This window comes from Rhynchophorus ferrugineus, unplaced genomic scaffold (assembly GCF_030347505.1).
Source record: "Rhynchophorus ferrugineus isolate W39M unplaced genomic scaffold, kcgeb_rfMv2 rfM1, whole genome shotgun sequence".
In the NCBI taxonomy this organism is placed as follows: Eukaryota; Metazoa; Arthropoda; class Insecta; order Coleoptera; family Curculionidae; genus Rhynchophorus; species Rhynchophorus ferrugineus.
Genome location: NW_027472580.1, coordinates 69,727,454 through 69,751,944, shown reverse-complemented (window position 1 = coordinate 69,751,944; position 24,491 = coordinate 69,727,454). Strand labels below are relative to the sequence as shown.

The window sequence follows — 24,491 nt, the reverse complement described above, 5'->3', positions numbered from 1 at the left end:
TTATATTCTTTTAGAAGCAATGTCTGGAAGTTCCAATGGAGTTTTTAGTGGGTTATCTTTAAACCATTTAAATCCTATATTACCAAATAATGGATGAAGGAATGTTCTACGAGGGTCACTATTTATATTTCTGGAATTGAAAAAAAAAGTTAAGCTGCGAATATATTTTTATTGTTTTTCAAAACACCCGCCACGATGATCGATAAACTTTTGCATACGCTTAAACCAGTTTTCAAAGCATTTATTCCATTCCGAATGAGGTATCTTCGAAACATGATTTTTGAATGCTTCAAAAGCTTCTTCAGGCAATGAAAATTGTTGACCCCGCAGTTTATTCTTCACAGATGGGAACAAAAAGAAGTCATTAAGTGCCAAATCGGGGCTTTACGGCGGAAGACTCATCAATTCGATGTTTTGAGTGCTTAAATAGTATGTTTGAGCCGATGTGTGAGAGCTCGCATTGTCATGAAGAAGAACAATCCGGCGTCTCTTGTTTGTTTTCCTTATTTCACCGAAGACTTCTGACAAACAAATGGTTGTGTACCAATCAGAATTTATTGTTCTACGATCCTCTAGAGACGCTGTTGCAATATGACCCGTTTTCCCGAAGAAATAGGCCACCATTTTCTTTGAAGTGATTCGTGTGCGAACAACTTTTGTTGGATTTGGTTCACCTTGGAGCACCCATATAGTCGACTGCTGCTTTCTTTCGGACTCATACGAATATATACATGATTCATCACCTATCACGATTTTATAAACGTCTTTCGAAGCACCGCGATTGAATTTCTTAAACATTTCTTTGCACCAATCAACACGATCCTTTTTTGAGCGATTGTCAAATTGTGTGGGATCCAACGCGAACATAACTTTCGCACAGTTAAGTGTTATTGTAAAATCGCATATATGGTGGTGGAACTAATGTTTAGGGATGCCTCAATCCCATAATAGGTAACATGACGGCCTTGCTTAATCATTTCGTACACAGCATCGATGTTTTCTAACACAACAGCCGATTTTGGACGACCTTCACGAAACTCGTCGGACAGCGAACTACGACCACGATTGAATTCACTAAACCAGCGATACACGGTGGTTTTTGATGGAGCGTCATCGCCAAAATTCAAATTAAGTTGATTGATGCACTATTGTTGTGATAATCCACGTCGAAAATCGTAAAAAATCATCGCACGAAAATGTTCACAATTCAGTTCCATTTTTTTGCCAAGACGAAACTTTCAACTAAATATAAAATAAACAAATAGCGTCCGTGTGTGTCAGTGTTGCCAATTCCCGAAATATATATAGTGACCCTCGTACATGCCTCAAATATGATATCTCACAGGTCTAAGCTATCTATGGATACTTTCCAGACAGTTTCCTCTGAAATAATTGTTCAATGTTAATAAGTTTTTATACATTTCATATATTTGATTTTTGATAGAGCTAAACACAAAGCTGATCTTGATCCGTCACTCGCTTCGTATGAGAAGCGTTTTTTTTTTCGGTGAATCCGAGATTATATTTTTCATATTTTGAGATATTTCAATGACCATGCCCATACTACTCAGTGCAGCTGCAACACGCTAAAATACTTTCAATAAAAACGGTTGCAACTTAATATTTAACAGTACAAATGTTTACCTCCCTAATTTTACTGGCAAGAGGAGGCCTCCATTATCTCTTCATTCCTCTCCGAAATAACTGATTGATTTGCAATGCAATCTGTTCTGTCTGGCTTCGGCACTTTCAGTCAGAGTAATAATAAGCAGCAATTTGAAATTTATCAACACAAGTAAAGCGTTGAAACAACGGTTGCCGTTTTAAAACCTGTATTTGTTTTAACTAATAGTTTGAAGAATTTTGCAGACATTTGACAACCGAACGATTTTTGCAGGCTCATTCGTTTATATGTTCGAACGTATTAGACATCATTGTGTCTCTTTCTAACTGGAATAAAATGAGAAGAAAAATATTGTCTGATTCTAAAACGAATTTACAAATTGCGTCAGACAATACATTAAACATCCTGATGACGTATGTTCACTGCTTCTTTGAATAGACTAAATGCATTTATATTTTGTGACTTGTGCATTGTTACACAATTTCCTTGGGCATGCTCGTCAGTCTGCGAACGACGTGTTCTCAATCTGGTCTTGGTATCGGTCAAAATGCCTGAGTTGTATGCAGTATTCATATTTCGTTTGTAGCCTGTCTTGATCTATTCTTTGATTGTAGCGATTTTTATATCTCGATGCAAGGGTATTACGCAACATCTTATTCTGAAAAATGTAATAATAATACCAGGAGAGTGTATTAATTTTGAGGATTTTTTGTAATTGTAAATCTTTATTATAAAAATTTTATATACTATTTTTTTAAGATGTTGTCCAAGTTGTAATTTTTTCCATTGTTCTGACTTGATTTTAAGAATTTATTTTTTATCGAATAACCACTTCCATTTTTGAGGTAAAAATACAATAATTTACATTTTTATCACATGTTATCAGTATCGTTCTAAATCTTAATCAATAATATTATTTTGATTATTATTATCAATTATCAATCAATTTTAATTTACTCTTATTAACTTTGATTATAAATTGTATTTGGAATCGCAATACGCATTCAGTAACTGTTGTAGAAAATTATTTCTCCGTATATATTGTAATCTTATCAATATGAACTTTTTTTTATGTTTACTAATAATGTTGGTATTTATCGATCCACTTTAAGACGAAAGCTTCTTTTTCAGGGGTCTGATATTCTTGGCTATAGTATACTTTTTCGTACGAGGTTTATCTGCTTTTTAGGCAGCTTTTTTTTGTCCATACAGCTATCATTTATGCTATCGTTTTTTCTATGTCTGTAGTATTATCCTACGCCTTCATTTATTCTCTACTTTTTCCCATAGACAATTTTCTATTACAAACTTGTATACAGGGTATAAAATATATTATATACAAGGTCAACATTATTTTAATGTTTCAAATAATTTTAAAAGATAAATACTATGGAATAATTGTTTATCGTATTTGAATTACGGCTTTATTTTTGAAATATGCAATATTAAGCGACATTTTGTTTAAATTTTCATTTAAATTTAAATTAACTATTTAAATTACTTCTCTAATATTACAAAATGTAGATAAAATACATTTTCTAGATTTGCCATTTAAAGACAATCTAAATATAGAAGAAGTAATAGAAAATATATAAGTGGCATATGTAATAATATTTGGTGACTTATTCAATCAGGAAATTGTAATTACTGACGAAAGAAGAAATTAAGGACTTCAAGAATACTTGGAAAATCTGACGGCAACTGAGATAACAGAATATCCGCTATGGGAAACACCAAGAAATCTTAAGGGATCTCAACAGCATAATCGACTGACATATATAATGAACATAAAAATAATGATAAAAATGATAAAAATATGATAAATTTTGTCTTATTAGTTACAAAATGTTTATAATAAGTCATTTATGTCTGAGCTATCTATAGATAGATATCTCTTAATGTTGCCGACATTTTGAGTGTCAAATCAACCTATCCTATGGAAACTATTAGTGATAAGTAATAAATAATAATGAAGGAAATTAACTCTAATTAACTAATAAGATGTCGATAAACTATAGTGTTAGGACTATACAGTGGATGCATAAAATATTCCCAATATTTGCCGAATAACTAAAGATGTATATGGTCTAGCGTTGTTATTATGGAAAACAGCGTCTTCCTTATTGGTCAATTTTGGACATTTATCTCAACTGAACTAGTTGTTTTGGTTAATTAATGGTTTAGCTAGGTTCGCTTGATACACGATTCCTTTTTAACCCCACTTACCTTGCTACCGTGATCGGCGTCAACGAGAGCTTTTCAACGCGAAGTTCTGCTTTAACATAGAAATTTCCAGAACGAAAAGAAGCAAACCAGTTTTTGATGAGCTTTTACTACATTTCCCTTTGCTGGTGTAAAATATCAAAACATGATAATAAAAAGTTGACTTTGAAATATACAAAAAAGGATTAAAATTATTGAATCATTCAGTAAGAATTAAGAATCATTAATTCATCTGCTACGAAAGGCAGAAATTACTTTTTCCGCAACCTTATGAATCGACCGCAAAAGTCACTTAGTTGGAAAGTTACTAGCTCCGTCGAAGCCGAAGTTTTGATTACACCCATTTGAGCATACGCAATCCAACTATGAGGTTCCGTATGACCAACAACTGATAGAAAATCTCATATAGTATCCATCATTTAACGGTCTCAACGTAGTGTCAATGTCGATGCTCCATACTGCGCCTCTCATGAAGTGGTTTAACGTGATATCTCTTTAAAACCCATAACGAGTATAATTCGAAGTATTAGCGTTAAATACTTTAAAAGAGTCTTAGTGCACTTTATTGTCAGTGAACCAACATATCTGATTAATGGACCATTATTTACGGAGGAAATCATTTACTGAAGTTACATTGCAATATGCCAGAGAATTGTTGGTGCACCACCCTAAGACTACTGGTTAGGTTGTTGAACTACTTAGCGCTGTAAAAATATTCTTTTAATTCTTCAATAGATTCTGGATTACCGATGTAAACTAAACTACTTTTAATATATCATCACAGTAAAAAGTTTAAAAAATATGTATTATTCATATAGTTCCCAATCTTTATAAAATTATTAATGGTAATTATTTTCACACAGTTAATTTTGTTAATTGCAGTGTTTTTGGGCGTTCCATTGGGAGTTAGTGTCATTCTAGGATCTGCAATTTTATCACTTGGTATCTTCCGGTACTTTTCTTGCTACGATATCGTCATTCATGTAAAAACATCGAGCACTCAAATTAGGGAAATTATTGATTCATCCTATATGTGCTTGTATGTGTTCTGAATTTTTTTTCATTTTAAAGTGACGTTTATTGAGAGAAAATGGTAATCTTTTGGCGCTATTCTGGCAGTATGAATGTACCATGTCGAAAGGCCGATGTTGGTTTTGCAGCGGTCCTATCATTGATCCATTTTAATACTTCTTAAGCATTTCGAAACTGTGTGCCAACTAAGCAGCTATGTAGCATCGATTTGGCAGTCTGGTATTGCAAAACTTCTCATTCGAGTTGCAACAGTATATCTTTCACAATGTTACTCACCATTGTTGATCTTTTTGCAACAATACATCGTTTAATTTGTTCAATTGATATCAGTAGATATCTGGGGTAGCCATTTCATTCGGTTTTAGTATATCGTAATACATTACATCTAGCTGATTCCACCATTTGTAGACAGCAAGACTTTATGACCATGAATATTCCACTTCAATGTCGATGTTGATGGCTAACACATGATTTCTTACCCATGGGATTATCATAGTAAATCAACTTTTCATCGCCAATCATAATACGCTACAGAAAATTCTTATTTCTTTTACTTTTTTAAGTCTATATACCAACTAAACCGTGATGTTTATACTATATCTATCCCCATCCAAGGTAAAATATGTGAACATTCTTTGAGAGTTTAAGCTGAGTTTTCGTTCTATAAGTCTTGCACTTAATTATCTTTTTGGTTGTTCATGCCATTCTTTGTCGTTAATATTAAAATTACGGTTATTGAATCATTAAAACCAAAACCGACATTTACAGAACTAGCGTATGCGTACACTGAATAACTCAATAACACTAAATGAAAAACTGTTATTTTATATAGAGAAGTACTAAAAGCATGGAATTTGCGAGTTAGATTAGGTTGTTTAATATGGATACTTCTCGTTGACACCAATAAATATTGCTAGCATATGAACTGTTTTTTTTCTGTCTTATTTAAATAAAATTACCTTTCTTTATTGCCTATTTATTCATCTAAAAACTATTATGAGAACGGTGTTATTATTGATCTAAATGAAAATTTTCTAATTTGGCTGTTCTTCATCCAGGGTGGATTAAAATATCACTCAGTGTCGTTATCATCATTTCGCACTCGGACCTGATAATCAATTTAATTAAAACGAATTAGTTTCGTAGCTAGTCGGGCCCTATTTGTTTACCGGTTCGTTCTCGTTACTTCGCTGGATATTTTTACTGTTATAATTATTGTTGGAACAAACTGTTGTACTTTAATCCTATCGGGCAAGGACACGTCTAGTTATTTTTAAAGAAATGCTTTATTAATCCGTTTACTTTTCGTCATGCTTTTATAATATATATCACAATTTTCATTATAAACAGTTTATTCAGTATGTTATAAGTGTTTGTTTTGTGTTATAATAAATAATATCACAGATTGTTTATAAACGATTTCTAATTTGTAAGTTAATGTATATTTGATGTATATCGTAGTTTTTACAGATTATTTTCGTGAGCTATATATATATATATATATATATATATATATATATATATATATATATATATATATATATATATATATATATATATATATATATATACATTCTTTTGGAATCATAAAACGGACAGTTTATTACAAACTTCTGGAGACTGGACAGCCGATGCCTGTGAAGTGCTTCAGCTAATAATTGAACAAACCGGAATATTTTTATGGGCTTTTCGATTATTGTATTTCTGACCTCAAAGGCCAATGTCACCTCTGTTTTTTTAATGGATGTAATTGTGTCTGAAATACTTTGTGACCTTCGGAATCATCCTCATTTGGTTATTTTGGAATACTTTTTTTTATCTTAGTTTGAGGGAACGAAAGCGGAATTGCAAATTACTACAAAAAGCGGCCCGTACCGTATATACAAGCAGAGGTGGTGCGGTGGTTTACTTGGTTTATACTAGAGAACGAACAGTTCTCTGTAATATACTATAATCCTTTGCAGAGGCTTGCTGCAAATGATTTTCCCATTTTAGAGGGCGAACGAAATGAGGTCCAATGTATATACATTTTTGTAGCCACAGAATGGGACCTTTTTCAAGCAGTAAATCGGTTTTATTATGAGATTACGGTTTACGGTGGAAGATTGTCGCTTGGATTTTTTGTGGATTAATTTGCTTGGAGCTACGCTTGAAGTTTGAGATATGTTTTTGGACCTTGGAGAACTGAAGATGGTAGCACCACTCTCATAAAATGCTGGTTTTATTGTTTCAACTTTGGGAATATCAGATATGTGGATATCAAACAGACTGGGTGAATCTCATAGAAAAAGAATCGCCGACTTTGACTTGGAATAATTGGTTTTCCAAGTATGAATATGTTTACAAGATCATTGCGAGTACCAAACTAATGCTTTGAAAATCATACCATAATTGTCTACTAGTGGACTAGTGAAGTCCATGAACACTGCCGCCATATTCTTGTGAAAAATATAGCTTAGCTTGTCTGCTAAACTGGCAGTTTTACGGATTGACGGCTCATATTGGATGGATATTTGTAATTTTCGCAGATTCAGTGAAAACATGGAGCATTTCTCTCAGCGATCTTGGATAATGAGATCAGAAGGCTGAGACTTTAATTGAAAGGTGTTGATTTGTCTCCCCTCTCCAGAATAACAGCAATACAGGCGTATTTCTAGATAATTTCAACTTGAAGATGATCTTTTCGGTGATTATTTTGTAGTATTGTGATTTGTGATATTTGTTAGCTCAATATGCTCTTTTTGACGAAGATTTTGAAGTTGTCGGCTTTCTCGAATCGTTTTTGAAGTGATTTTGAAACTTCTGAATAATTGTTATGATGTGGCAAAAAGACCTCTCAAAAATTCGACTGGTAAATCAGTACCTGGATTGGTTATCGTATTGGTGACATTTTGGTTGTAAGTTTAAAGTTCACCGATCAAATGGTGAGAATTTGAGGTATGGAGAGAATTTTTCTTTCCAGTATTATGCTTCAGAAATTAACATCAGTAATACCAATCATTAATACATCTGTAATTTTTTTACGCAAGATCTATTAATATATATTGGCTATTCCTTCAAAATGATCTTTTAATTTCCAAGTACGTATATATTCAGACCAAATAATGGAGAGCTCCAGTAGAAACTAGCCAATATTAAATATTTGCATTCCCTTAGTTAACACTGAACGTAATCGATACGGATGCTGAGACTATAAACATTTATCACGATATCATCCCTATTGTCGACACGTCGACAGATTTACGCCTTTTTGTAAATCCGGCCACAGAGCAGTACATTATAAGAATACTAACATATTCGGAAATTGAATGTTTTGATGTAGTAATTACTACTACAAAAAGAAACATCCTGTCAAGCCGATATAGAATGCCCCTTGGTATACGTAAACGTAAAACAGTAGAAGGTGAACTAAATAAGCAATTGTGATAGCTAATAAACTGTGTGATTTGTGGTTTGTAGCTGCATGGATTGAGGCTAAATATGAAAAAATATTGGCAATAATAAAAGGCGCACCACTAAATGATCTGATTCATATTGTTTCAAGTAAGTGTTTACAATAAGTAGCTTAATCATCGCAAATATCCCTATAGGTCATTATTTGCTTTTATAAACTAGTGTTTTTGTTACCAAGTTGTTACAAAAGTATATTTTTTTAAATACTTTTTTTAGATGAATACTGACACAATTAAAAACAAATACAATTTAAGACAAAATGATTGCACAGCTGGACAAATTTAAAAAAAAATTAGAATGGTTCATGTTCAAACTATGTGACGGTTTCACAAAATTATGTCAACCTCTTCGATATTAGATTCAGTAAAGAAATAAGTCACAATCAGTAAATCGAAACAAGTATGGCAGATTGTCAGCTATGCTGATATTTATCTAATAAGTTCTGTATTAAGGGAGTAATGATGTTGCAGCCATTGGCATTTTTATTTAGCACCATCTGCTTACGGAAACTTTTACGGGTAAATTTTACTCAATTGATCTTATACAATTTTTGGATGACAATATATTTGAAGATTTTGCCATTGCGCGATTAACATTTGTTTTAATATTTGTGTTTATATTTTATATTTTGAACGAAAAATAAATACTCCCAAAATTATTCATATTTAGCTGATATGCCAATTTACGGCTCGCCGACCTGTTTCAACCTCTTAAACCCTTTTCCACTAATTAGACCCATTGTGCTTTATGAATTCGATGTTTTTGTTGACTTGTTTTATCGCATGGTAATTATTTATATTATGTAAAATAATTTAATTTCATCATATATTAATGATAGTTAATTTATATAAGCTATATCAATATTCCTAATTTACCAGCGCTTAATTATACTTTGTTCACATACATTATGTTTCAGGTCATACGTTTTTATACACGAGATCTTTCATAAAAAGATCATTTATATAGCACCGTGATTAATATTATATAAGTTCTGATAATTGGTTGTTCAAATTAGAGGGAAATGAAAATACGAATTTATAGTTATACCGGTTTATAGTAAAATAACGTTATTTTTTAGAATAATTTCCATCAGCTTCAATACACTTAATCCAATAATCGTTTAATTTATGGATCCCATCACTGTAGCGATTATTTGGGAAATCAGCAAAATACAGCTATGCAGCTTCTTTTAATGAAAATTATTTTTTATGCAAGAATTTTGTAGGTGTGCGAGGAGTTAGAAGTCAGGGGGAGCTATTTGCTATTTGGAGCTAATCTACAAAAAAATGTTTTGGAATTTCGGAGTACTGACGCTAATGTTAAAAAATCAGATTTGGACAACATGTGTGTGATGTGACCCTATCGTGCCCTTGCTCTTCTATTTCAGGCACAAGAAAATTTCGAATCATATCTTGGTACCGTTCAGTAGTAACAGTAACTGCAACACTTCGGTCATTTTCAAAAAAATAGGGACCAATGATGTTTCCAGCATGAATACCACACTATACAGTTGTTTTTAATGGATGCAATGATGTTTCATGAATTGAGGATTCTATGTTCCCCAAAACCGACTGTTCTGTTTATTGGCACGGCCACTGAGAAGAAAATGGCCTTCATCGCTCGTTATCAATTTAGACGAAAAATATTCAATTTTACCAGACAGCCTTAGGATTGCATTACTGTACTCAACTCGTTGATCAGGATTTCTCGGTAGCAATTCTTACACTAATTGAATTTTGTAGTGGAACATATTCAAATCATTTTTTAAAATACGCCTTGAACTGCGTGCAAAAATGTATAACTGGGAACCACGTCTCCGAATTGATGTTTCTGGAGACTCTGCAACTATCGTGCACTAGAGCCACATTTTCAGCATCACAAGATATTCGGTGTCTTCCTGAACGAGGCATGTCTGCTGTTGTATCGTACTGTCGAAAATTCTCATGTAAACGATAAATTGTGGTTTTGTGAGGCACTGGTCCATTAGGATATTTTTGACGTAGTTTCCGCTGAGTGGCAAAAATGGAACGATTATTTTCAATAAATATTGTCACTATTTCCGCTCGTTCTTGTGACGTGTATTTCTCCAGAATAAAATTTGGACGTCTACACAACACAACGGTCATATAACCAAGATGACGCGCAATCAAAATAGTAGCTGGACTTTTGCCCCACTTGTTATTAGCTATGTTCTCTTGAAGGAAAAATTATAATGGAGGCAAATTTTTTATTTTACTCTACGAAATTAGTAATTCATCTAGTAAATTAAAATAAAGAAAATTATTAATTAGTTATTACCCAATTAGTAGATATACGAGCGTTGCTAGTCACACTTTGAGTCTGACAATGAAAAACAGCAATTGGTTAGCGAAAATTTCCCTTTTTCCACTATGAGGTATCTCCAAAATATGGGTTTTGAATGCATCAACGTTGAATTGGCATGATGAAGAGTAATTTTTCGTTGTCGCTTCTTTTTTCATATTTCACGAAGCATTTTTGGTAAACAAGTAGGTTTCTACCATTCAAAATTCTACGTTTTGTGAAAGACATGATTGCCACATGTACAGTTATTGAGAATAAACAGGAAGAGTATTTACTTTTAAGTGTCTAGCGCACGATTCATATTTGTGGGATTTAGCTCGTCTTGGAAGAACCAGTAAGTTGTTATTTTGTTGGGGCTCATACGCATAAATCCAGGATTCGTAATCTGTGTAGATGTTATACACGGCTTTTGATGTACTGCGATTATATTTCTCGGCCATTACTTTGCATTAATTTACACGAGCATGTTTATGAGCTTCTGTCAAATTATGCACACAATTCCAATTGCAAACGTCAAATGGAGCCTAACACCAGTATTGTTAAGGCTCAAATATATATTTTTTATTAATCTCTTAAAACTTCAATAATCTGCCCGTGGGCAATACTATGTGATTATATAATATAACTATCCGTACATATAGATAATCGCTGTAGTACGTTATTTGCTGTACAACTTATAATCTAAATCTTATTCTAGATACTATTCTAACTTATTCTAGTGATTATTAAATTTCGTTCTATGTGCCTATTAATCAGTTCGTATGGTAGTTTGCGTTTGAGCCTACGCACTACACTGTCTTCGCGCACATTTAACTGTTTGGCATTGTGATGCATCAATAGTCTTCCAGAGTACTTCGAATCACACTCGTTTCTAAGGGGATATAGCGCTGAATCAGTTTGTTGGAAACATAATATGGTACCGGCGATGACTCGCAACACTTTATTGTTCCAGAATAAGGAGGGATCTGGAGGATAGTTATGTTAAATTTGCTAGTAGTACCCCACAGTTCAATACCAAATGGGCCTAAGTATTGACTAATACAGCAAAACCTTATTGTTTATTTAATGATAATTTAGATTTACGCCTTATCATCCAATATATTTCGTTTAGTTTAAGCTCAAGCTGTTTGCGTTTTGTCACTTTATGTTTTTTCCATGTCAACGTTGTCTGCATGCGAAAGTTTATGATTATTCAATTTTACTGAAGGACAAGTTTTTCTACGAAGGGTGAATATAACATGGGGAGATTTTTTCTCATTTGCTTTGATACGCCACGTTTTCAACCACAGTTCGACTTTGCTAAGATGAAGTTGGAGTATAGCATAATATAAGTAAGATTACAGTATAATATAAATAGCATCCTTCATGTGAGATAAATTAAATAGCTAGTAAGTTTATTCGTACCATGTTATGGTCTGTTAATCTTAACAAACTGTGTTTTTATGTCTGAAGCTTTTGTAAAGGAACTGACAAAAAACATAAATATTTGTGGTGTTTGAGGACCACCCCATTTAAATCTAATATGGATTTGAATATATTATTCTCTCTATTTTCTTCACATAACATATGCTATATAAAACGCACAAGGCTCATTATCACACTGCTATTTATTTAATATATTAAGCCCGTAGTTTAATATTGACAGAATAAATTATCATGCTAATTGTCTAATCAGGTTCAGCATTACTGCTGATATCACGACTTCTTTAAAAACTGATCCTAGCCTAATTTAATAATAGAGAAAATATAGTAATATATATTTTCAAAACGAAATCTTAATCATCATCAGTAGCGTAGCAAGTCGCACTACATGTACCGGTATATCTGTATTTAATGCACTCTCACTAAACATTTCAAGCGCGTTGGGTAATTACTTTTGTTGATTATTATAATACATCTAATACATATAACAGGTCAATTGAAAAGTTTTCGTCGGTAACAACCTCTTTTGAGCTTTCACTGCATTCACCGTCTTCGGTGCTCATTTATCCACGTCTAAACTTGGCATACCAATCTGGCAAGTTTTTGCTTCAACTGTATTTTTTTACCTTCAAAAAGCAATATTTTATCAACACGCGAAATTCCTTTTTATTCATTTTTTTCACAATAACAAAAATTGCTTCACTCAAAATGCTATAAATCGCAAACTAATGATCCGACAGTTGTCCAATTAATACACGCATCTTTTGATGGCCAATTTATACACGCGGGCTTTTTAGCGCTAACCAAAGAACATATGGATTTAATTCTAGTAGCGCCATCTATGTGTCAGGCCGGATACTTTTCAATTGAACTGTTATTATCGAAGGACTTAAACTACTGTTAATTATACAGTGCCATGCTTGTGCCTAGAATCGACAGACCAAAGACATTTTTAAAAACGTGAATGCTTCCTTATTGAAATATTCTATAACTAGATGCCTTTGAACATCTTCAATTCACCCGTTATGGCCTTACGTCTTCAGCTGCGATACTTTTCCTCGAACATCACGACTCTCAATCTGTCTTATTTTTTGGATAAGTAATTTGATTCCGGTTAATTGAATGAATTCAAGAGATAATGAATTGAATTCAAGATTTTCATGAACTCCAGGTCAAACCGATATATTTTGTACTTGTCCCCATTATAACCTGTTCACGTCCAATATACCTTACAAAATAAAAATATTTTCGTAAACATTAGACTAAAGAAAACATTCGTTTAAAATGATACAAACCAGATTAATTTTTTCGTTGAATTAAACAAATAATCAATACGCCGAACTGTTTTTTGTAGTAATTCATTAAAATTAATTGCTAGGTCTGGGCGGGAATTGAAATAGTCGCCATCTAATATTTCAGATACTAAAGGATAGAGATACTACTATATAACTTGTAGCATAAAAAACATTCATTAGTAGTAATAATTAAAATAGCGCTTAACGATGTTTTCAGAAACAGACGTTTCAGTCGGATAATCAGATTTAAATAATTGCGCTCTATATTTAAATAAAAATAATCCGTGTCTTTCGTGGTTGTCTGGATATTTTCAGCTCATGGAATATAATTTATCTATTATAAAAATACAATATTCTGAAATATTATTATAAATTTAATTGGCATTTCAATATTTTGTAATTATATTGAAAGTTTTATATTTACTAATAATTTTTCATCATGTTCTTTTTTATATATTTTGAAGTCTCTTTTTACCAACTATGGGTTTATCTGGACTGGGCCTAAAGTTTAACGTGGGCTCCGAACCACGGTCCTCAGCATTAAGCCTACCGATTGGCTAGTGAGCAACTTTAGAAATCATCCCAGAAGACATCCATTACCCAGCCTGGTTATGGCGTGACTGGGATCATTTTCCTTGTCGGATTTTACACTCTTGCCTAGAACATTCACAAATTTTAAACAATCACAAACATAAATTTATGACCATGCCCCAGCAGGATTCGAACCCGCGGCTATCGCAACAGTAGGAGGACCATCGCCTTTACCACTGCGCCACCATGTGCTCATCATGTTTTGTTAAAGTTTTACAACAAGCACCACATACGGTAGAATTCTTAAAAACGTCATGATTAGCGTTGGGAACTATCGACTGAAAACAGTCGATAATCAAAAAACTAGTGACTCAAAATAGTAATTACTATTTTCAGTCAAATGCAAGGTTGGACTGTTTTTTCCATTCGTGATGTCAGACGAAGATGTACGAATTCTTTCCTGTATACATTGTGAGAGAGGAAAGGACGGAGATAATTGCTTGAAGCAGTTAATTTTAAATGTACTTATATTTTCCAACGGTTATATATCGAGACGGATTATATAACCAGATTATATAACGCGAAGGAATAGATATATATATCTATTCCTTCGCGTACGGAAAAAATAATTATTGGTTGCTATTAATATGCAATGAATAATTTTATTTTAAAATAAGTAACATAACTATTATATTTGAATGTTCTGTGGATCTGTGAAAAGGAATGGGATAATAATCTTGATTTTTTTAATAGCCAAGAAAATAAATTGTTCAGAAAATTCATTTTTGAGAAATATTTTGTATAAATATTGAATATAGTTTACTACCTCTGTACGGTTAATATTTTTTACGAAATTTAACTGCTACTGTATAAACTTCTTCAAATCTTTTCGAATCGATTCAATTTCTGGAACCTTTCGAAACTAAATTTTGTCTTCAAAATTTTAGGAAAGTAGTTTTGACAATCAAAAGACTTGAACAAAAATCGAGGGAGTTAAATCGAAACCAAAAAGTCAATGAAAAAAAAATTATCTGTTATTACCATAAAAATAGTCAAAAATATGTTACTATTTATCATTCACAATTTTAATCCTTTTACCCTATTTCACTAACAATCTTAAAAAAATATCGTTTCAAAATGCTGTTATATTAATATACAATATATTATAATTTACAAGCAAAGTACAAAAAAAATCATAAAATTATATATATATTACATATAACTTTCTTTAAGGACGACAGTCAGAATGTTAAAAATCAGTAGAACGAAACTAGTAAAACACGCGCTTGCAGTTTGGCTTCGCCAATTTGGAAGAAGTTAAAAAATATGTTAAGCAGTCGACGAGTTATTTTGCTCAATGGACAAACATTTTTTTCTGTATGGCATACATAAATTGCCTGAAAGATGGGCAAGATATCTAGAATCAAAGAGCCAATATTTTGAATAAATAAATTTTTGCATTTTCTTGAAAATGGTGTGGTTTTTCTTTCGAAAAAGCGGTAATGGCTTTCCGATACATCTGGTATTGAAATTTGCTTCTCTAGATTTTTTACACAGCTGTGCACTTATTATCGCATCTCGATCCAATGCGTTTGATTTTTTGTGTTAAACATGGCATTTTAAAGATGTCAAGCTTACATGAGATTGTAAGTGTCCGAGTCTCGGAGCTATACAGAAGGCCTGGCAAGATATGCGTTTAAAAGAAACATATTTTAGTCTTGATAGTTATATTTCCGCTCTTCTACACTCAGCCTCTTAGAGAAGCAAACATAGGTAGGCCCCGTTGTTTGAAAATCGCTAGGAAATATGTTAATCAGAAAAGTGACCAAAAATGGATTTATGAAGACTATAAGAAGCCTTATTTGGCAACCAGTGGAAGGTGATTAGCATTAAATTATTAGATTATCCTTGTAAAAGTAGGTATAGAACCTAAACAGTCCAATTCTGCTATTCGTATATCACGGTACGACTTATAAAGAATGGTAAAAGTCATAAAATCAAAAAGGCATTGATACCTAGAGATGGTTGTCCCAACCATACAGAAGAAAATGATTGTTTGTAGCGGGCTTTTGTAGGAAAGATCATATTGTTGGTGATATTTCTGGAGCAAGATTTAAGGTTGTGAAACCAGTCAATATATCCTTGTAGCTTTATATAAGGTAAAGAACGGAAGACCGAGATCATAATGTATTGTAATATATAAATTTTAGATAAAAATACAAAATTTAAAAAAGTAAACCAATTCAAAATTACTGCAGCTTGACCGATTCAGCTTATTATTTCAGCTGTAAATGCCATTTTCTTCTCCAATATTACTTATCTCAAATACTTGAAGTCAATAGCTTGAATCAATTGAAATGAATAACAGGTCATCCATCAGTTATCAATATTTTGGTCTTTTCTTAATTAATTTTCAAGCCATATAACAGTACAATGCGAACTATATCCTGAAGAATGCTAGAAGTCTCGATATCTGTGTCAGCGAATATAGCGCCTACTCAGTTAAGGGAACCATTGTAAGAACCATTGTCTAAAGTAGTTTAATAATTTTTAACAGAACATCTTCAGCATCCGAAGCAGCCCAAAGTGAAAGTAAATCAAGGAATAAATAATTAGAAAAGATTAACAAAAACATAAATACTAAGCAAACTAGCTCGGAACACTTTTTCTTTGTAGAATAATTATCGATAGAAAAAAAAAATCATCATCGTCAACGGTGACGAATAGTTTCTTTCAGAGGCAAAAAAGCCGTGTGTGTCAATCAATCAACAAATAAATCAAATACGTCCCTCCATAAACTGGAGGAGTACGAAAATCTTATCTAAATAATCACGATCTAAATCTACTAAATCTAAAAATAATTTAAGCCTTCTCTTCTCGGCTTATTTCTTCGAGGGCTCTTTGATGTCTCATTAGTATGATTTTTATAAATACTTTGCTTTACCATATATTTTTATAAATTGATTCTTCATCTATATCTTCATCTTCCTGGTCTTTATCTTCATTATTGAGTGCTATTTCATCATCTATTATGAATAAAACATACAATTTATAAAATACATTATATCTATCAACGTAGACAAGAGAAAATAGAAATATTAATTATCTGTATCATCACAATCCGAACCTGCCGCCTGACTCGGAGGAAAATATTCATCATCACTACTATCCAACGCGCAGTCATCATCAGATTCTTCTGCTTCGAATGTTTTCTCCAAATTCTTATTACTCTGAGAGCGAGTGACTCTATTGTAAACAATTTAGAATTTATTTATTACTATTTTTTTTAATATTGAAAACATAAAATAAATAATTTACTTGAAAATGAAACAATTAAATTTCTCATTACCGTCTAAAACTCGATGATACAGGTGGCATTCAATTTTATTAAAATTTTTCTGGCTAGGAAAAATGTATTATAAACATTCCTGTATCAAGTAGATCTAAACATAATGTTTCATCATCATTTTTGTCCATTATTTAAAGGAAAAAAACTGTTTTTGCTTACTTTTTTATTTTAAATATGTTTAAGCACAGCTGGTTTAACAACTATTTTATTTCTGCTCGTTACTATTTATTGCGAAAATATACAATTGTATAAAGTATTATAAAGTCAAGGTTGGTCCAAATTATAATTAGTTTTTAGAAACAACGTTTTTTATATAGACTTATAGGTCAACGAATTTATTGGATTTTTTCTTATATAATAATAATATTATTAGTAATTAGATAGTTGAGGTAGTCTATCTGTTGATTTGTTTTGAAGTGTGGGTTATTTCTATTTGGATTGTGCTTCATATTGAAAGGTATCAAAGGTACCGCTGGTATAAAAAACCATTTTGTAAAATTTTTGATTTTGCACATATGTTAGGCAGATCACAGAAAGGACATTGTAGAGTGACTATGTCGTATCGTTTTTGACATGGTGACATAAAAATTAACATTTTAACTCATTGTTCATAATCGCTATCATATAAAGTGTCAACAAAAATTAATTATTTTTATGTTTTTTTTTCAAAGCGAATTTATTCATATACATTTAAAAATCATCAAACATAGTCAATAATATATGTGTTGTTTTGAACGGAAACTTTTCCCAATTTCCGTGTAAGAACATAATTTCGTTACTGTAGAACTTTACGATTCCATTATTAAGAGAGTTTAGCAGATGCCGAAACAAATTATTGTCGAACGGGGTAATGTCTGGGCTATTCGGTGGATATATCAGAACTTTTTAGTCAACCCCTCTCAATTTTGGGAGGTGTTTGTGGTTGTGATGGAAGAGAAGTTGTGACAGAGTTGTCTGATTCAATCGTATCGGTTGTCGATAACAAAAAGTTTAATTATTTTAATGGTTTGGGCAGGTTTGAGCGGCTCCAGATGATACATTCCTTTCCAATCGCACCAAACACTTACCGTCACCTTCATTGCTTCAAAGAGAGCTCGATTTCTCTTCGTTTCAGCAGCAATTCACAAATGTGAGGTCTGCTGCTTATATTTTAAACCTTGGCGATGCTAAGTGTTGTTAGGCTTCAGCTGACGTTTCCACCCGCGATCTATGTGAAACGTTGCTGTAATGAATTTAATCTTGACCACAGTTCGCTCAAGAACGAATGTGAGAGTGACGGTCGTCCAAAATAATTTTTGTGTCAGAAAATATTTCGAGCTCTGACACATCAACTGAAATAACCACCCATTTGGCCAAAAAATTAATTGACCGATCGTCCCCCCGATTTGGCACCAAATGTTTTGTATTCTTGCATATGAAGCACATTGTACATTCAGTTAAATTTATATGTAGGTAGAGCTTCAGTAATATTATTAAGAGTAAATAAGAAAATGCCCTTTAAATAAGAAAAGATTTTCTAAATTTTAACAGTGTATCATTGTATTTTATATAAACAAATTGAATAATTATTTATGAGGTAAACAAGTTATATATTTTATATTATATTTTCAGCATATATATTAATCCTCTTATTACTATCGATGGTTTATCGTGAGCTCCGAATCACAGTCCTCGGCATTAACCAACTTAGAGACCATCCCAGAAGATATCCGGTTTTACCCAGCCTGGTTACTGACCTGACTGGGATGGTTATTCCTTGTCGATTTTCCACTGTTACCTATAAAAACATTTAAAATAACAAACATAAAGTACATCCATGCCGCAACAGGATTTCAACCCGCGACTATTGCAACAGTAGGAGGACCGTCTTGTCACCGTAACCACTATGCCACCAAACCGGCTGGCTATTGTTAGTAGTGTTAGTAATCATTGCAAGTTGAGTTAAAATATGTTTATACAATGATGGAACTTAATTAGTGTTTTAGCGGCAACAAGAGTTTTATTCATATCTTGTTAACAGTATCTTTGTTTTTTTTTATTGTTAAGATTCAAGTTCTCGATATTAACTAACTTGGTCCTGTAATATTTGGGCTTCCACGGTATATTTATATTTTATTTATATTGTTCATTGTTGATCAAACAATTATGAGAAACTGCTGTCGGTTGCAATATAACATTGATATGTTAGACCATCGTTTTTGTTGTAAATATATAACCAGTATAGCTCGACTATTCATAGTAGGGGTGTGGGCCACCAAAAAATATATCGATATTTTTTTGCAAATAAGTATAAGCATTATCGATATTTTACAAAAAAAAATATATTTAAGAAAAAATAAAAATAATGAAATATTAACCTAAAAAAATATATATTATTTCTAAATTTCTTAAAAAGTTGTAATGTTTTAGATAAACCTTTAAAATTAAATACCAATTTGTAGGTTTATTAAAAATTATATTTAATTTATTCTGAAAAAATATCGAAAAATATCGGCTACAAAAATATCGATATACCTGGCAAAAAAATATCGGCGAAAAATATCGACATTTTTTGCAGAAAATATCGATATTTTTTCTGCGTCTCTACATAGTCTCGGCAGATTCAACTCGTTTTTTCGACATAAAACTTAAATAATATTGAGGGAAATATATGTATTAGCCAACAATAGACAATAAATTCAATATGTTTTTTTATTAATTTTGCAAAATAATTTCTCAATTTTCACAAAAAAAAATACAGACTCTTTTTCTAGGGTCTAATAATATCACAAAGAATACACAGAAAAATGAAGAAGGTTAATATGCCATAATTACTTTAAGGTTCAAGGAGTCCAGCAGCGTAATACACAGAGAATAATAATACTGAAACCTACTAAGAAGCTTGAGTTAATTGGTGAAAAAGAGTTTTATGTAGCGTTACAAGGAAAAGCATTATGTCGTTTTTTTTTGTTAAGATGATTGCTAAAAACATATGCTTGTTGATATACATTACAAATAAATAGTTGCAATTATAAAGCGCCTGCAGTGAGTATTCAAATAATAAACAATATTATTGTTATTGTGGAATGTTTTAAATAGAACTTATTCGGCCATTACACAGTATATGTTCAGTTTTGGGGGCTTATTGGTATTTTTATTATTCTCATCGGCGTTTTGAACTCAAATAAATGTAATTCATAACTCAATTAGTACAGGATGTGTCCTAACACGTAACCTAGTAGTGTTAACCTTCAAATGACGCGTACATTTCATGGCAATTTGGAGTTTGGTTTTAAAACTATAGTAGATTAATGAATAGCCAATAGTTATTGATGTGTACATAATAATTTTAATAAAAGAATTGGAAAATACTGTTTATATATAAGTGTTTTTTGGAATCTTTATCTTTTATTTAAGTATCCTGAATTTGGCAGTTGTTGGTGCAGTAGAAGATATTATTTTGCATGATTAGTTATCATGTTCACCGTAGTTCAAAAGCAACACATGCACTATATAGAGCTCTATTTGAAGCTGTTTAAGCGAAATAAGCAGGATTTTTGTATTGACATGTGACAAATGGATGAATTACGACACACCAAATCAACAATATTATCAGCTGAGTACGCAGCAACCGGTAAAGGCGCAACAAAATGATTATTTTGGAAATGCACCATTGCATGCAATTATGCACCATGTTAAATTGAGATAATTATGATTCAAATTGCTTTGCCATAATCCAGATCTGGCCATCAGTGACTATTGGCTGTTGTTAATGTAAACATTAAAGGAATGCTTCAGAGAAAGAAATTTGCCTATGTGCATCTGTTATGATTTTTTTTATTATTTAAAAAGCGCACGGCACATATATTATAACGTTATTAGTTATGACTATCTAATTTTGTATGAAGGTTAAGTGTGAACATTTCTAAGATTTCAGGCATAAACTGATGGATGTACTTACGCTGGTGCATTATACATAGTTTTAAAACACAACACAATTTCACACATATTAATTTAACTATATTAGTTTAAAGGGTTATAAGTTAACACAAATCTCTCTTGGTGTTTTTTTTCGTAAGTGTCTTAATTTCTTCGCTGATTCTTGGTACCCTTAGATCTTTGTCGATATTTCATTTCTAATATACCACAGGGCGTTAACAATGATGTGAAGAATTTTGTTTGGTAAGTTTGGATCATGCTTTGTGAAGTTGCCATGATGATTTGACCTTAGTGATTGAATAATAGTGAACATGTTAAATAGAAACTTCCTAACAACACTCACGAAATAATCGACAAAGTATTTGTTATATTTTTATATAAAATTTTGTTTATTTGAAAAATTAGAAAAACGTTTCTGCCTCAATACATAACTTTGAAGGAAATATTGATACATCACCTCAGAAATAAAGGAATTAATAAGACAATGGTTTAATAAACAGGAGAATGAATCAAAAAAATTCGAAGACCAAAAAGAACTTTAAAAAATGTATAGAGGTAAAATCAGATTATGTTATTAAGATTGTTAATTATAGGTAGTTATGTGTAGGGATTAAAGCAAATATATCCAATTAATATAATACCAAACTACTTTATTTCAAAAGGAGTTACGAGTTGTTTTTCTATCGTTTTTTAACGATTTATCAAACGACCTTCAAGCCTTTACCTCAATGAAAATTTTATAAATGGAATTGTTGTGTTTTTCTTGTTCGTGGACAAATTTGTTTGTCTCATTATTTCCTACCATTGTTTATGTTTCGACAGAACTACTTTTTACAGAAAATATTTTATGATGGGTTTATTTTGATATTGGATGATTAAATATTTTATAATATTATTAATATTTTTGTCATCATTGCAGATGAACCCGATCATAATAACTGTATGCTGAATTGCTTTAGGTATGTATTATGTTCAATTATTTCTCTAATTCTATATTGGTTTAATTTTATTGTCTTGTATATACAATTCTCCTATACTAAAGCAAATTAAGCAAAATATTATGGTGTATATTCGAAATCTTAATGAGTTTTCGCCATATTCATAAATAACAAAGAAATCAATATTGTCATTTATTCTATATGTTGCTTATTTATTGCATTCATTTGTTTCCGCATTTTTTGTATTATGCATGTTGAAATATTAATAAATCAATATAATCATTAACCAAAGTTGTTTAAAATATCCTGTCTCGCTATATGAATACTGCCGTGATCATAAAATAGTAAGAAGGCAAAAATAATGTCGCATTTCATTATTATTTGTGTTAGGCGTCGTCTGCGAATGAATACATTATTTATTTGAAATTATTTTTTTATAACGATAATGCACCGTCATACACAGCTTTCTTCATCGAAATGTGAGTTAATTTCATATCTCAACCGGCCTTTGCTTGATTTAGTTCCATCATCATGTCATCATCATTGTTTTAAGATGATTATCGACGAGATTACTGAAACTGAACTAAATATGTCCACAGCGTTAAACCCGTTCGAGAAAACGGATTCAAGAACTGCTTCGAAAACCAGAGAATACGATGGTATAAATGACTATATACTGAAACAGACAACCAGACTGAATCAACAATTTTTTCTTTTCCAATTTCATGTATTTTAACCAAAAATAAACGATTAATGTAAGTATTATCCACACTTACAGGATCAGTGAATGAAAACTTACTAACGACCAAATAAGTTTTGTTCTAATTTAACAAGATGGATATGACAAAACGCTTCAAACTCGTAGGTTTATCTGTCCCAATCAACAGTTTATCGATTAATAGATCATGCCTAATTAATTCTAAAACATTATAATCATTTTCTTTGTCAATAACGACTCTGAATGACAAAATGACCAAAAATTTAGTGAATACAATACCATAGGCTACTGTAATTACTTGACAAAAATCCACAAAACATTTCAGATTGAAATACCATAATATCTTCTTTGAGACCACACAATTTATCGGCCTACAATGCAACAGTATGCCTACTGTACATTGTTTCAACAAATCTACGATCGAACAAGGATGATCTTTCGTAATAGAATCCACCACTCGAAGACCATACAATGAATAGTTTGTTAATCGCAAATACTCTGCTCACTACTGCGTTCTCCATATAAACGCCGTAATGACAAATGTAAAATCCATTTCTTCCCTGAACCATATCAGGACCAATAATTTTTAAATTCCAATTACCTTTTAATATATTCCAATGAAACACTTCTTTTTTACAGTTTCCATTGAAATCAAATTCTTTTATGACCGCCATAGCCACCAAATTATGATATTTTAATTTAGTAAAATGATCGCATCCCTGTGTGATATCGAAATCTCTGATTAATTTATTTTCCAACAAAAAAGGCCAAACCTGCACTTTCACTTCTTTTAGTATTTGTTTACATTCACTCTGAGTAATATTAACCTTACATTTTGTTTTCTTTCCAGTAGTTATACACCTAACACCACTGCGTGATAAAATCAATATGTTAAAATTTCCCTTAACAGACAATTCTTGGTTTTCTCTATAACCTTGCATTTGACCTGTCCTATTATCAGTTTTTGTTTTATTGTCATCAAAGGTCTTTAACTTTTCAATTCTGGTTCTTAAGAATTCCTTAAATTGAGTTAAATTTGGTCTATGATTTCGAGGTTTTTTCTCCTCCCAAATATGTTGTGTAAAAATGTTCAATTTATCATACATTAAAGATATTATTAAATGATTATATGTTTCCGTACTAACACCCAGTTTATTTAAAGAATTTAAATTTAAAGAGTCATGATTAATCCCATCCAACATATTTTGAAGGTTAACATAATCTTGAATCTTCATTCATATTTGGTAGATTTACTAATAGGTTTAAATGATCGTTTATTAATAAGTTTGGATCATCATATCGATCACATAACATGTCCCAAATGACATTATAATTTGCGGCCTATGAAATCTATTGAATGAATAACTTCCTCAGCTTCACCTTCCAAAGCACCCTTTAAAAAGTATATTTTCTCCAAATCCCCAATAAAACAATTTGTATCGGATAAAGGTATCTTTGACTTCCAACCAATTCCTAGAATTACCGTTAAATTTAGGAACTGGAATAGTTGCCAATTAAGGTCTTGAACTAATAGTAAGAGATGATGGTTTCAACATTGAATTACCTTGTTCTTGATTATTCATTTGTTCTTCGCATTTATTTACATGTAGGGTGAGCCGATATAGTGATATTGTTCTATAATATAAAGTGTCAAATACTTCTGTTT

General features: G+C 31.7%; 1 protein-coding gene across 2 annotated transcripts in view; it reads left to right on the top strand.

The window, feature by feature from the left end:
* Ypel (Yippee-like) overlaps window positions 1-24,491 on the top strand; it is a 229,224-nt gene that overhangs the window by 37,297 nt on the left and 167,436 nt on the right. The window contains exon 2 of one of the 2 annotated variants that reach the window (XM_076393843.1): window positions 22,089-22,128. The exons of the other annotated variant lie outside the window; for it this stretch is intronic. Within the exon in view, the coding sequence (XP_076249958.1) occupies window positions 22,112-22,128 (17 nt within the window). The 5' untranslated portion in view covers window positions 22,089-22,111. The remainder of the gene's footprint in view (window positions 1-22,088; window positions 22,129-24,491) is intronic. 2 annotated transcript variants of the gene reach the window in all.